Source organism: Carassius gibelio, chromosome A2 (assembly GCF_023724105.1).
Source record: "Carassius gibelio isolate Cgi1373 ecotype wild population from Czech Republic chromosome A2, carGib1.2-hapl.c, whole genome shotgun sequence".
Classification (NCBI taxonomy): domain Eukaryota; kingdom Metazoa; phylum Chordata; class Actinopteri; order Cypriniformes; family Cyprinidae; genus Carassius; species Carassius gibelio.
In genome coordinates this window covers 15,548,770-15,564,707 of record NC_068372.1, presented here as the reverse complement: position 1 = coordinate 15,564,707, position 15,938 = coordinate 15,548,770, and the positions used below count along the sequence as shown (strand labels likewise).

General features: G+C 37.0%; 1 protein-coding gene across 1 annotated transcript; it reads left to right on the top strand.

The window, feature by feature from the left end:
• On the top strand, window positions 1–10,408 carry inhbab (inhibin subunit beta Ab). The gene is made up of 2 exons (XM_052615717.1): window positions 1–784; window positions 8,325–10,408. The coding sequence occupies exons 1-2, from the start codon at window positions 373–375 to the stop codon at window positions 9,125–9,127; spliced, it is 1,215 nt and encodes a 404-aa protein (XP_052471677.1). The 5' UTR covers window positions 1–372; the 3' UTR covers window positions 9,128–10,408.
• The last annotated feature ends 5,530 nt before the right edge of the window (window positions 10,409–15,938 follow it).

The window sequence follows — 15,938 nt, the reverse complement described above, 5'->3', positions numbered from 1 at the left end:
AGGAAGGTATAATTACAGACAGAGAAAGAGAGAGGGGACAAACAGTGAGAAGCCAGAGAGGGAAAGAGTGCTAAAGAAAGAGTCAGAGAACTGTCTAACCCTGCCCACTTTCCACTCAACCATTCAACTCCAGCACGGGCAGCCGTGCACCATCAGGCTTCATCAGACCTGCAGGAGGAGCTCACTGAAAGACCAGTGGTGCTTCGTTCAACCCTCTTCAACTTTTATCACCATGACCGCGCCATTCAGATAAGGATTATTTTGGACTGGCTCCCGCTTTCCTCATCAGTTTGACAAACAAGCCAGTGCGGCAACTGTGATCTTGGCAGTGGAGCAGAAGAGGACCAAAGTGTGAGTCTGCCGTCACTCAGGATGTCCTCGCTCACACTTGTGACAGGGGTGCTATTGCTCTCTGGCTGTTTGTCAGGGGGCTGCTCGCCCACACCGGCCGAGAGTGGCTTGCAAGGTGCAGGGCGGCCGGATGATCCCATAACCCCCTGCCCATCCTGCGCTCTAGCCCAGAAGCAGAAAGACTCAGAAGAGCAGACCGACATGGTGGAGGCGGTCAAGAAGCACATCCTCAACATGCTGCATCTGAACACTCGGCCCAATGTCACACACCCAGTGCCCCGCGCCGCTCTGCTCAATGCCATTCGCAAGTTGCACGTGGGACGAGTTGGTGAGGACGGCACGGTGGAGATGGAGGAAGACGGAGGGGGGCTGGGGGAACACCGAGAGCAACCTGAGGAGCAGCCCTTTGAGATCATCACCTTTGCTGAGCCAGGTGAGGGACGTTTTCGTGCCTCTGGAGGAAATGTGACATTAATAGCTTGTTTGTGGTTCTAAGTGATGAACTCTCACCTGTTGAGTGAGACGGTGGAGAAACGTTTAAGTACAACGAATCTTTATGACGTAAAACCTTGGTCACATTAAAATACATTTCAGTAATATATTTAATGTAATTATGTAATAAGTATTATATACGGCTTTTTATATTTATATATATATATATATATATATATATATATATATATATATATATATATATATATATATATATATATATATATATATACACATTGTAAGAATAAATATAGTTATTATATATAAATAGAATATAAAAAATATATAGATTTCTATCATATTTTCAGATATACTAGCATTTTATAGTAATGTTACATTTATTAAAATTAGGTAATGCATTACATCCTAGTATAGTAACGTCTACAGATTTACACATTTCACTTTTAAATCGTATACATTAATAATTTTTGATCTATTACAAATGGGAATTAACACTGAATAGTGTATTTATAAATTAATATAATCTAGATGCTGTATGCCTAATGCCTAACCTAATGCTTTAACTTAAAAACTGTACCTTATTGTAACGTATTCTCCAAATATTAATTATAATTGAATTCAATATAATTGATCTGAAGCATTATATAGGGTTCAATAATGCATTCATTTATGATATTGTAAAGTGGGACTTTTATATCTAAATCCATGCCTCCACTATGAATTCAAATGGATAAAAAGTACTTTTTCGGTCATTTTCGGTTTTGAAATGTTTGCATAATTAAACCCATTAAGCTTGTGCACCGTTCACAGGTTTCCTCTTTAAGATATGCACCGCAACGCTTGCAGTATATATGATGCACAGTGGATGTCACCTCAAATGGCTCCACTCAGACTACTGTTTCGAAGCAGTGCTTTTAAAAAGCACTCAGGTAGGTGTTAGCGGAGGTCGGAGGGAGGAAGGGAGAGTCATCTTAAGGGGAACACATGCGTTGCAGCTGTGGAGTATTAACACTGACTGCATGCTGCTGCAGGAGGCTCTCAGCGATGTGCCCCTGATATGAAATTAGGAAATGATGCCCCTATTAAAAGCTATTGAATGGAGTCACTTAAACATCTTCAGTCCTGCCAAGCAACGGGAAACTGTAGAGACAGTGATTTAATATCAAATGAACACTTTATCAAGTTATGCATTCGAATTAAGTCAAGTATTCCCTTAAAATCTACTTTACCCATACATTTTTATTCTGTCATCATTTACTCAACCTCAAGTTGTTCCAAACCCCGCATGACTTTCTGTTTTCTGTAGAGCACAAAAGATATTTTGAAGAATGTCAATGGACCCCAATGTTCTTTAAAAGTGTTATATTGAATTTTCATTTTGGGTGAACTGTTTTTCTCTTTTTCACAAGGTATCACTCATTTTAAATGACATACGAACTGTAAATAATGCTAATGTTGCTTTTGACAAAAAAAAAAAAAGTGTGTTTGCTGACCTGATGATACGCTACTCATGCCATGTCGCTTGTCAAATGATAGAGCAGCCAATAGACAGCCATCTAATTTGAAATATTTTTTTTAAACTCTGAAAATGACAAACCAATGCTTTTTCTTATTGAATACGCTTAGGGGGCCGCCTGTAACAGACACTCCATCCCAGTTGACTCAATAAACTAAGTCTGGGATGGGAAAATCCAAAAGTACATTCCATTTTTAATTGGTTCCTCATGACTTATTTATAACAATGTCACTGATCCACAAATCAGCATGACACTGCTGTAAAAAAAAAAGCTAGCAATATTTGTCTGAATGGGGTGCGGAAGCGGATGGTTGAAAAGGTCCAATCTCATGGCATCTGGGTGTTTTTTCCCCGCAAAAACAATATAGCAGTGTTTCTAAAGATAACAAGGCTGACCTATCTTTAGACCAGCACTGACCATGATGTGGACTGGCAGTCACATCTGATTCTTATACACAGACTGACCACACAGGCTTAATGGGACGATTTCCACGGCTTGTTAATTGCAGCTATCATCACTGAGTGCGAGAAGGAACCAGCAAACGCTTGACTATGTTGTCTATTGTGCACGTTTGCTTACATAAATGTGCATTATGCTTTGATGCTATAAATAGACCTTTTGAATGAACCTAAGATTAAAAAAGGCCCCTCTGAGCCTTTATGTGATTGCAGGGGTGTTAATGATGCTCCGGGGAGTGGGGGTAGACGGGTAGGGTGGTTCGATCCCATTCAAAACCCACACGGCTGTTAGCTGGCCATAATTGCTCCATTCATCAAAATATGGGGCCCAGTAATTACTCTGGGCTGCTCTCTTGGTGTGTGGAGCGGTCGGGGTTTCTTTGAAAGTATCTCAGCGAAACGGACAGATCAACAAAAGTTTTCTGGAATGTGAACGGGATAGGTTCACCCAAAAAGGAAAATTCAGTCATTTACCCTCAAGTCGTGTCAAACCAGTAAGACATTCTTTTATCTGTGAAACACAAAATATGAGATATTTTAAAGAAAGTTTGGTGTGCTAACAACACTGGATCTCACTGACTTATTTTAATCATCACTGGGACATTTTTTACTATCTTCTTTTGGGGTCCACAGAAGAAAATAAGTCAGACAGGTTTGGAATCACATGAGGACATGACTATTTTTAAGTGAACTATCCCTTACCCACATTCCAGTGCCAGTTCTGGTCTTCTGGGAAGGATAGATGGTTATATCTGTTGTGATGCACTCACAACGTTCTCTAAACTGTCGGAAGATATGGGATAAGAGTGAGACTGACACACTGGAGGAATTCAGGTTAATCATAAATAGCTCTTGTTACCAGTTGCTAGCAGCTCACCTACATTTCACTGCTTGTTGTATGTCATATAACTCGTATGTGACAAATAAAATCTTGAATCTTGAATCATCACTTATGTGGAGTTTTGGGGAGTTTTGCTGATCTGGTGTGGTTAGCTTGGCTCATTGCCTCTCTGAGCAGCTTCCTCAAATGGCTTAATAGTTGGTTTAGAGCAGGTCCTTGAGGTTTATTCTGAGGGATGTTATTAACTATTTATTTCCTGTCTTCTGACCCTTGTTTCAACCTGTCTCCTGACGATTCATGCCTGAGGCTTCATTATTAGGGGACAGACAGGTGATAGTTTTGTATTGAATGAGACAAAGCAGTGCAAGACAGTATTATAAGTAAAAGCAAGATAGCACTTGATAATGCATTGAACATGTTTTGTGTTGTGGTGATCAAGTGATTGTTGTAGCGAGCAGGGACTGTGATATCACTTTTACATCCTGGTACAACAATACATCCGACTACAGTAAGGCTTTTTGTCAACACCAGTTTTGGGTGGATGCTGTTTTTATCTAACACAAAAGGAATAGATTTTTAGTCTATTTATAAAGTAATTCAATGATCTGACATCAATTTTGAATACCTTTAGTTTGGTGATTCCCAACCAGTGGTTCGCTATCGTTCAAAAGTTTGGGGTCAGTAACTTTTTTTTTTAAAGATATTGATCATTTTATTTAAGTCTGGAGCAATGGCTGCTGACAATTCTGCTTTGTCATCGTAGGATTAAGCTTAATGATATTTCAAAGTTAGTTTTTACTGTATAATTGATCAAACAATTGCACGGAAGCATATGAGACTTGTTTCAGAAACATTAAAACTGACACCAAACTTTTAAATGGTATTGTGCATGCACCTCAGAGGTGCATAAGTTGGTCGTAAGAGGTCAAAGAGAAAAATTAAATAAAACGTGCAATTATGTTTTTTCTTAAGTTTAATAAAGTTCAAACATTTAGTTTGTAGGTATCTGTTTGGATGTTGATAAAGGCAATACTAAGCCAAAAACAGTTGAGAAATTCTTTTTTTTTTCAGTCCTGATGTTATCAGAAAGTGTTTACTTGGTTGGCAGTGTTTGATTTATTAAAAGACCCACTGCAAGAATGCAACACCATGTAAATAATCCTTTGATCTTCTCTGATGTTCGACATGCTTAACTAGTTGTGCTCATTGTGCATAATCCAGATTATATACAAGCTTTTAATGCAACTTTGCAGTTTAAAAACTATCTTGTCCTTGTTATTGACAGTACACAGAATTGTTACATGACCCTAAACTGCAGTACTGCTTACAAGCTTCTGAAGTGTCCACCGTACCCAGACCTCATCACCTCAGATACACGTGGCATGTGTTTAAACCTACACGAAAGACAAAACAACTACAGCGAACTTTAAAAACTTACTCAGGAACCAAATGACAATGGCAAAAGAGCAGCTGACTTTTAATAACATGGAAAGAAAGGCCAACTCTTTCTACTTGGTCACACAGTGCAACTCCTGTCCAAGTTAAAGGGATAGTTCACCCAAAAATCAAAATGATGTCATTAATAACACCCTTATGTCGTTCAAAACCAGTGAGACCTCCATTTATCTTCAGGACACAGTTTAAGATATTTTAGATTTAGTCCGAAAGCTCTCAGTCCCTCCATTGAAACTGTGTGTACGGTATACTGTCCATGTCCAGAAAGGTAAGAAAAACATCATCAAAGTAGTCCATGTGACATCAGAGGGTCAGTTAGAATTTTTTTAAGCATCAAAAATACATTTTGGTCCAAAAATAGCAAAAACTACAACTTTATTCAGCATTGTCTTCTCTTCCGTGTCTGTTGTGAGAGAGAGTTCAAAACAAAGCAGTTTGTCATATCCGGTTCGCAAATGAATCATTTGATGTAACCGGATCTTCTTGAACCAGTTCACCAAATCGAACTGAATCGTTTTAAATGTCCGCATTAATCCACAAATGACTTAAGCTGTTAACTTTTTTAATGTGGCTGACACTCCCTCTGAGTTCAAACAAACCAATATCCCGGAGAAATTCATTTACTCAAACAGTTCACTGACTGAACTGCTGTGAAGAGAGAACTGAAGATGAAGATGATTTTTGGGTGAACTATCCCTTTAAGAGGTGTTTTGATAAGAGATCAGAGTATATTGTGGCACAAAAATAGAGAGACACATTTATCTGCAAATAAGAAACCAGTGCTGTATTCTTGATTTTTCATTACTTGGCAGAATTTCCAGTCTCTACTATCAACAACTCTCAAAGCAGAATTAAAAAGGTGTTGCCATTGATAAATTAACCGGCTCTGTAAGAGCATGACAGAAATTTCAAACAGATTCCACATTAGTATGGTGGCACTGCATTGTTCACTGATCTGTTTGACAACTTAATCCACAGAGCAATGGACTATTGGCTTTCATTTCAGTTTAAAGGTGAAGTGGGTAATTTCCCCAAACACAATTTCACAAAATATTGAATGTTTCCCAACAAATGCCATTGGTCGCCCCAAACTCATGCCGTTGTTTGAGTCGACAAAAGTATTTTCCAAAACTCTCAATGTTTATAGTTTGGGGGGTGAATCAACTGCTGTGTTAAATTGGAATAGGATGAAATATTTCAGCATCCAAACTACACACTTCAGATTTTAAAATATTTCTTCCTGTTATGTGCTAAGTCCATTCAGTGTTTCGTGGGAGTTTTCTGACAGTGTGAGATTTATTAAAGAGAACAGACTGCCCAGTAAAGTTACTCAGAGATCTCAGAGGCTCTCGTGAACTTTAAATAGTAATTCATCCAGGCAGATTTTCATAATAGCATGACAATCGAGGACCAAATGAATAAGGGTTTCTTCTTGTGTTCAAAAGCAGCTAGACGCAACAGAAAGCAGTGACGTCTTAAAAACACAGTGCTCATGGCGTGAGACACTGAAAAAAAAGTCAGACTCATCACAATCACAATTTACTATATTGAATAAGGGTGTAACGGTTCATATTGCTCACGGTTTGGTTCGATACATGGTTTTTGGTCTCGGTTCGGTTTGGTATGTGCAGGGATAAAAGGACTATGGTTAATTAAAAATACAGAAAATATTAACAAATAATCAAACTAAATGCAACAGCACAAATTCAATGGAGCTAGAGAACAGTGATACGTATCGTGGGTGGTGTATCGAATTTTTTCGGTTCAGTTTGAATATCGTTACACCCTGAGTATTGAACCTTCTTCAGTTTCATAGATCTGTATTATAGACAGTGTCATATGCGATGACTGAGTAAAGATAAACCTGCAACTACACTTGTCACTTGTGTAGATAGATATCTCAGTGTCACATTGATGAGCATAATAGATGGTCTTTCACAGCTATGCTAGACTGTCCTTTATATCAGATAACACAGGATTTATTTAATGTGAACTAAACTGTTGAATTAATAGCTGTCCTTTTGAGGAAGGGTTGGCAGAGAGTCATTTAAGAGAGTCAGTGTGGTGGGTCATTAAATCAGCAATGGTTACTGATGCTGAGCTGGCTTATAGCAGACAGTCATGTGCAAGTTATAGGGAAGGCCCTTGTCATAATATAGCCTACATGCTTTAGGAACACAAATGGAGTGCCGGGATTTTAGGAGCAGGAAATGTTTTTTATGGACCGAGGCTAGGTGTTGACAATGGACTGCAGATGGTGGAGATTGAGCGCAAAAAGCAAATATCCTCTCTTACAGAAAGAGAGAAACAGTTGAGTGTAGCAGGCGATTCATGTGCTTTGATCATGTTGAGCTGCTTCTCATGTGGTGACTCAAACAAAGAGAGTTTGTCATTAATAAACTGATCCACGCAGAGTCTCGGCATAGAATAGAATTGGAGCAGCCACCATTAACAAAATTATCCCCACCGTTTACCTTTACATTTATTAGTTATTTTGGTAAAATTGATAATACCTTTAGAAAGTGGAGTACCAGGATTTAATATAATATAATATAATATAATATAATATAATATAATATAATATAATATAATATAATATAATATAATACATATTTTTCTATTTTATTTTCAGTTTAGTTGAAAATCTCTTATTAGATTTAGTTGTCTATTTAAAACAAATTTTAGATTTCATTTTGTAGCAGAGTTAATTTCCTGATACGTGTCCTTTAAAATTTTTAAACAATGTAATGTTTAAACAGCTCAGTTTATTGCCATTGCTATTCAGCAATATTTTCATGTTTACTGCAGGTGTGCATCAAAAGTTTAAAGTTTTGTAACATGCCATGCATCCTAAACTGAAACAAAAAATATTATTAATAAAAAAAAAATTAGAGTCACAAACGTGTTTTAGTTTTTTTGTTGTTGTTTTTAACCAAACAATATATTATGCTTTGGACACCTGCATCAATCAGTGTTGTGTGGGGTGAAAATGCAACATACTTTTGAATACATGACATACATTTGAATGACATACATTTTTTTTTCATTTGTCAGTTTTTGTTCGTCAAGTACTCTCCATTATTAAATCCATTCTCCATTATTCAGTGGGGTTTCCTTCAAAATCTTCACAGAAAGCCTCAGAAAGCCTTTTTCCTTTTATTTAACTTAAAATGTGATGTGTCCTACAAAAATAAACAATGCAATATCATATATAAAGCTAACCAATTGCCTCATCTGTATCATCCACAGGAGATGCCCCGGACATCATGAGATTTGACATTTCTAAGGAGGGCAGCCCTCTGTCTGTGGTTGAGCAGGCCAACGTGTGGCTGTTCCTCAAAGTTGCCAAAGGCAGCCGAGGGAAGGGGAAGGTGTCTGTTCAGCTCCTGCAGCATGACAAAGCTGACCCAGGCTCTGCGGACGGACCCCAAGAAGTAGTGGTGTCCGAGAAGACCGTTGACACGCGGCGCAGCGGCTGGCACACGCTACCAGTGCCCCGCACGGTGCAGACCCTGCTGGACGGGGACAGCAGCTTGCTCAGTCTCCATGTGTCCTGTCCAATGTGTGCCGAAGCTGGCGCCATGCCCATCCTGGTGCCTGCAGAGGGCAACAAGGTCAAAGAGAGAGAGCAATCTCACCGACCCTTCCTCATGGTTGTGCTCAAGCCAGCCGAGGAGCACCAGCACCGGCGCAGCAAACGTGGCCTGGAGTGTGATGGCAAAATCCGTGTCTGCTGTAAACGGCAGTTCTATGTCAACTTTAAGGACATCGGGTGGAGCGACTGGATCATCGCTCCGTCTGGGTATCACGCTAACTACTGCGAGGGCGACTGCCCCAGCCATGTGGCCAGCATCATGGGCTCTGCCCTCTCCTTCCATTCCACCGTCATCAATCACTATCGGATGCGCGGGTACAGCCCCTTTAACAACATCAAATCGTGCTGCGTACCCACGCGCCTACGAGCCATGTCCATGCTCTACTACAATGAGGAGCAGAAGATCATTAAGAAAGACATCCAGAACATGATAGTGGAGGAGTGCGGCTGCTCATAAGACGCCATGAACTCCTAACGAACACTGCAATGTTGGTACAAAGCACATATCAGAGGATCGGCAGTCTGTGTTCTCCCACAAACGTTTGAACTGCAAACTCGGGCAGCCGGTTTGTTTCTAGATCATTCCAAAAGGACTGATTGCTGGAGTGGTCTTTGTGGCACTTTCATATAAATATGACGGAGGAGAATCAAGCATAATATATTTTTTTTAATGAAGGGAGACTGAGAGGGAACGGGTGCATGAGGCAGAGTGTCAGCCCTCATTCTCTGCACTGCAATAAAGAGATTTATTTTGAAGTGTGGAATTATGTATTCTGAGGAGGAAAAGAAGAAGAAAAAAAAACATGCAACTCTATGCAAGTCAAGTATTATTACAGGACGTTCTTTTTTTATTATTTGTCTTTTAGCTTTTGTTTAATGATGTTTTTATTGTCATCCCTTTTTTCACGGACAAAAATGTGTCGTTTTTTTTTTAGTACATCTTAAAAGAAGAAATTGTGTTTATTTCATTTCTCTTGAAATACTTGAACAAAAATTAGTTTGACCAGCTGCTGGAGCCAAACTACATTATTATTGTTTTTATGATTATTTTTATGATTATTTTTCTCCTAAACATTCTGAATGTTGATGAACGAACTAATATAATTTTGCACTAAGCCAACATTAGTACCATGTGAGCCTCGGAGCATTATGGGCTGTATTCCAATTGCCGTATCAGAGTCTAGAACCAGAAGCATTTGAAACGTACACATAGTAAACCAAAGACCATACACATCTCTTTCTCAGAGCAAATCCCCAAAATGCCCAGCTCTGTGAATTTATGAAAATTATGAACAACTGTGTATGGCCGACATAATGTACCATTAACTCAGTATAGCAAATAAAATAACTTAATTTTTTGTTTGTTTGTTTTTTCCTGCAACAGCATCAATGTTAAGATACTTTTTTTCTCTGTGTGTTTCAACAGTGTTTGTCTCCATCGATGTATGACAAAGGTCTTAGATCCTGAACTGAAACCTAGCCTTCAACCGTTGTTCTCGACAGAAATATTCAGTAAAGAGAGAGATAGAAACAATGTCCTGGCGAGGGCAATCAGCTTTGCCAGATTCACAGTGCTAGACACTAAAGGAACTTACTGTGTTTTATGTAGAGTTATGCAACATACGGTGATATGTTGTCATGTTGTACAAATTAAAATATGTGCTTGTCATGTTTTATATCTAATTTATTTTGCAGCATATTCTTTGCTTCACTATTAAAGCTGAATTGTACAACTTCACCTTTTGGTTTAAGTCAACAGTGTGTGTTTACCAGTTGATAAGCTGGGTTTCAACACTAAATGCAAGTTAGTTTGGGTTTCACTAAATGTAGTCCAATTAAGTACATCAATTGACAAATCTGTCATGTAACCCCAAATATTATCACTACACAGCCAAAGCAGATGCTGTGCAAACGTGTGTTCTGTCTTTTTTTTTGCCTGTTGGGAGGTTTCAATTATAAGGAGTCAAAATAAACATCTAATAATGGATTACATATACTACATAATCTGACTTCAATTCCAGTAAAAAAAAATGATTACATTAACAACAACGATAATAATAATAATAATAAAAATAATAAAATATATAAATAGTCATGGCTCAGATTTGAAGTTATACACTACAGTTAAAAAAATATATTTTTTTGAAATGTTCTTGAAATAAGCCTTAATGAAAAAAAAAGAAGGCTGCACTTATTTGATAAAAAAAATACAGTGAAATCTAATAGTGAGAATATTACAATTTAAAATAAGTTTTCAATATTTTCAAATGTATTTTTATGAAGGCAAAACTGAATTTTTAGCTTCATTACTCCAGTCTTCAGTGTCACGCGACTCTTCAGAAATCATTCTAATATGCTGATTTGCTGCTTAAGAAACATATTTGATATTATTAGCAATCCTGAAAACAGCTCAACTATTTTTTTTTCAGGGTACGCTGATGAATAGAAAGTTCAAAGTACAGCATTTGTTTGAAACCGAAATCTTTTGTAACATTACTAACGTCCTTATGTTTGATCAATTTAATGGGTCCTTCCTTGCTGAATAAAATATTGAATTTCTTTTCAAAACTTTTGAACAGTAGTAGAAGTCACAAACCGTTGTGTATTAGAAATACATGGTTTTCTATTTTACAAAGCATAAAAGGCCTTCAATAAGAGATATGTGCACATACAGGAGATCCATGCTGTGTCAGGACAAGAGATGTGACCCAGCGGTAGAAAGGTAATTACTGCTATCATCACTCAGCAAATAAAACCCCCTCAGGTCCCGTGAAAAAGAGCCTCTCTCAGAGGAGGACAGAATCTCTTCCCCATAAACCCTTCATGCCATTTAGAGCACAGCAACAGAACACACAGCTGATTTATCACTAATCATCATTTGATATAAATCTCTCAGCGCACAAACGCACAAAATGATGATCAGAGATCACAATCGTATCCCTTTTCATAGCTGCCTCCATTATAATTAATGTGATGAGCACTTTCATATGACTTCTGCCTTTGAAGATCCAGCAAGAAATAATGGTCAAGGTCAGTTCTCTTTTGAATTAGTCTTGCAAACTTTACAGAGACACGTTCTTTTCGCTTGGACATCTTGACGTTTGAGGCTTGAGGGTGTTTACATGAGTCTGTAATTATCCGCCTATATACACAAACAATACATGCTTTGAAAAAGTGGATGTGTAATATTGCTGGTGACTGTTATCCAATGCGTCACTCATGCATGTGTGCCTTTATAGTGCCTTAAAAGGCATTGACATCTTTTCTGGGTCTAATTGTGTTGATAACTCTACATCCTTTGGTAACATTCATCAGGGACCATAAAAAAAAAAAAACGATGAACCAAAACAAACATTGCTGAGTTCAAATTCATTTCTTTGCGATGGTCCAGTCTTCCAGACAAATACAAACAGCAATTGTAAATAACTTTATTCTAATATTACTGAATCATTTGTATATTTTAATCTACATTTACTAATGTCACATATAATGATTTATAATTAATAACTGACTTTCTGTTTAGAAACAAGCTGCTTGCAAACTGTTGCTGCCATCTAAGATTCACGATGAATATCATCAGTAGAGTTTGTGAGGTATAAACATCACATGCATTCCTGTCCTTCAAGGACAAGAGCTTGGAGAGCTCAAAATACCCATGACAGGAGAATAAAGGGTGAGCGGAGGGGGCTGGATCTACAGAATCGGTGTGGGTGTTAAGCATTGTCAGTCCTCCAGGAATAAATGTGTTTGGAAGGGTGTTTGTATATGTTATAAGGGCTAAGGTGTTTATTTAACACCTCATCTGTCAAAATGAAGACAGGGGATGTGTTTTACATGCTTTTTAAAACTTGGACTCTGTTTATGGCATCTCTCTGACAGTATGAAACATTTTAAACCCCTGAATGGGACAATGGTGGCCTTCAATCTGGCCAGCACCCTCCCATTCATACATAGAGAGTGTCAATGGCTGGTTTACATTAAAATCAATATTGGATAAATTCCCCATTCAAGAGTTGTGAAAACTGGTAGTCTGTTGCAAAGCATATGTAAAAGAGATATTTTTGAAAAACTCTCTGAAAGACAGATTGAAACATGAAGGACAGTGGTTTTCTGAGCACTGTGAAACATCTTGGCAAAAATCGTTTAACAAAAGGTTACTGATGTTTTCTCTCAGTTGCCCTAAAGACCTCAAGTAAGTTAAAGGAATATAAGTTCAGTAAACTTAATTAACAGCATTTGTGGCATACCCCAAAAATGAATTTAAACTCTTCCTTGGAGCTTATGGTAAGGCACTAACAATGGTAGAAAATGAGCCAATTATTTTAGGAAATAAAAGCAGAAATGTGAAGCTTACAATTTTTTTTAAAGATCTTTCAATTCTAAACACAAATTTAAAGGAAGGCCAGAATTAATACCAACTGATTCTATATCCACCCAAGACGGGCAGTTCTGAGATAAAAAAATAAGTTGCACAGTTCAAATAAAACCAATGAAAATTAGTACACTGTAGACCTCCTCTATATGGCAAATATGGAAGTGTCAGAGTCTGGAACATCTGTTATTCCAAATTAATTTAGTGAACACATCGTTGAAATAGATGTTTAGGGGGAGGCAGAGGAAAGTTCTGGAATAACTAAAAAATTTTGGCAAAATATTAATTTTCTAAATATTTATTTGGGTAAGGACATCCATCTTTCTATAGAGCTAAACTAAACTAGAATTGGATCATAATTTACTTGCACAACATCTCCTAGTTTTGGTAAAAGTTTTATACCCAAGTATTTAAAACGGTCATCTATATTGAAGGTTACAACACAATTACTAGGTTGCTGTCTGTCAATATTTAGATATAGAATAGAAATTTTAGAATTGTAAATTTTTGCATTCAGAAATTTTTCCAAATGTACTGATAAGATCTTATAAAGCAGGTATTGTTCAAGATGCTTTTGGAAAAGAATGACATCATCAGTAAATAACGCAATTTTATGTTCGATCTGTCCAATCTTAATGCTTGTTAATTCCAGGTTTTTTTTTACTGCCGTTGCAAAAGGCTTGATGGAGATGGCAAAAAGAAGAAGAGAACCTTGTCTCCACCCTCATGATTAGCTAAATGGTTTTGAAACAATATTATTTGTCATCTTTTCTGCTGTAGAACAACTATAAAGTAATCTTTACTTCGTTCACCCCTCTGTTCATAAAGGATATTAAGGACTCTTCAAACATTGTGAAATCCTTGCCTGCATTGTATAAAACTATTTTGATCCTCACATATTAAATTTGATAATGTACTTTCTAACCTCTTAACTTGACTTAAGATTTTTGTGTCTGAATTTAACAAGCTAATTGGCCACATATTTTCACACTTTGTGTTGCTTTTTCCTGGTTTTGGTAATACTGTAATTAAAGCTCCTCTCATTGATGCAGGCAAAATATCTTGGTGATACGCCTCTACTATCATTTCCATAAAAGGAGTTAGCAACTTTTCAAAAAATGTTTTATAGATTTCTATAGGGAGCCCATCTGGGCCCGCAGCTTTTCCTGATTCAATGGCTTCTCCAATTTCTTGTAATGTTAGATCTTCATCTGATTTGTTCTTTTCTTCAGTTGAAATCGGAGGTATATTTAGATTATCTAAAAACTGCATCTGGATCTCTACATTTAGGGAGCACTCTGAGCTATAGAGTTTTTCATAAGAAGTTCTAAACGCTTCATTGATCTCTACTGGGTCAACTATATTTCCAGTTGAACTCTCAATTACTGTGATATACGCTCCGTTTGTTGTTGTCGAATTTGCCAAGCCAGTAACCATCCTGTTTTATCTCCATATTCATAATCATTTTGAAGCTGCTCTACTTGCTGACAATTCATTATATTGAGGCCTGAGACCTGAGAAATGGTATCTGTAGTTTTCTGGAAAATATTATTTTCATTTTTTTTTTTTTTTTTTACTTTCTATTCATGTTAGTAACATGCTAATCATGCCAGCAATATGCTAGTAACAGGCTAATCGCACTAAAAACATGCTAGAAACGTCATCAAATTTTCAAATGGCAGGCCTTTATAACAGATTTAAACTAAAGTTTGACTTGACAAACTTTTTTATCTAGTTTAATTTGATCTTCTAATTGTTTCGGTTCTTGTCCAGACTTCCTAGCTTTTGAACTGCAAAACCCATTACATGTCCTCGAATTAAAAGCTTTGAATGCTTCCCATCTAATACAAGCAGATGTGTCAGACTTATTCATTTCAAAATACAAATCAATTTGTTTGCCCACATATACAAACTCCGGGTCACAAAGCCATTCTATCTGAAAATGTCATTTATGGTGAGATTTTTTATGAATTTTGTAGTTTTGTATGATAAAGATACCGCTGCATGATCAGAAAAATTCCTGTATCACCTTCCTAGTTTTAATATGTGTTTTATCAATCCCTGTTGAACGATCTTTAGTAGGATCCAACACACAATTCATATCCCCTGCGATAAGATAGTATCCAGGCAAATTAGCAATTAACAAAAACAAATCATAAAAAAACTTATAAATGTTAATTAAATGTATATTTTCTGAAAAAATATACATTGTAAGATAATATATCTTCCTAATGCATCCTTAGTTACTTTCTGAACATGTATTGGGATTGATTTATGAATTAAAGTTATTACTCCTCTCGCGTAATTAGCATGACAAGTGGCAAAAACTTGCCCTTGCCATCTCTGACGAATCTTAATTGTCTCACATCATCATACTCAAAATCATTTTAAATCACCTTAAATTCTGAGAAGCAAAAAATTAAACTATAAACAATCATGAATAACATGCTTATTATTAAAGAACATTTAACAACATCCCTGATTTCCACATTAGCGTCCATACTACTGCGTTTGACCCCCAGCAGTATATAATGCTGATTGGTCCACAAACCCTTGAGGAACTGTCATGTACTTCTGTCTATATTTATCATCACAACCCTATTTGTAACATTACTCTCACATATTATTATTAACTATAAACACACATTTTCACTTTTCCAAAGAACCATTACTGAATATACTTTAGTATTTTACAAATTGGTCCCGATACACTATCGAATCTCCAAAACAAAAAAGGATAACGTTTATGGTGTATGATCTGAGTTATTTTAAACCTATTCAGGATTTTAATAGCGCAGCTGGATTGAGCCCACCTTTACTCTGTGTCTAATGCTTCAATGAAGCTTTCAACCGCCGTTGGTGTGTCAAACACCCTTGATTTATCCTAGTGCGTAAG

Coding starts and splice junctions, on each gene's coding strand:
- inhbab (XM_052615717.1), top strand. CDS start 373: ATGTCCTCGCTCACACTTGTGACAGGGGTGCTATTGCTCTCTGGCTGT. Junction 785..8,324: donor CATCACCTTTGCTGAGCCAG/GTGAGGGACGTT, acceptor TATCATCCACAG/GAGATGCCCCGGACATCATG.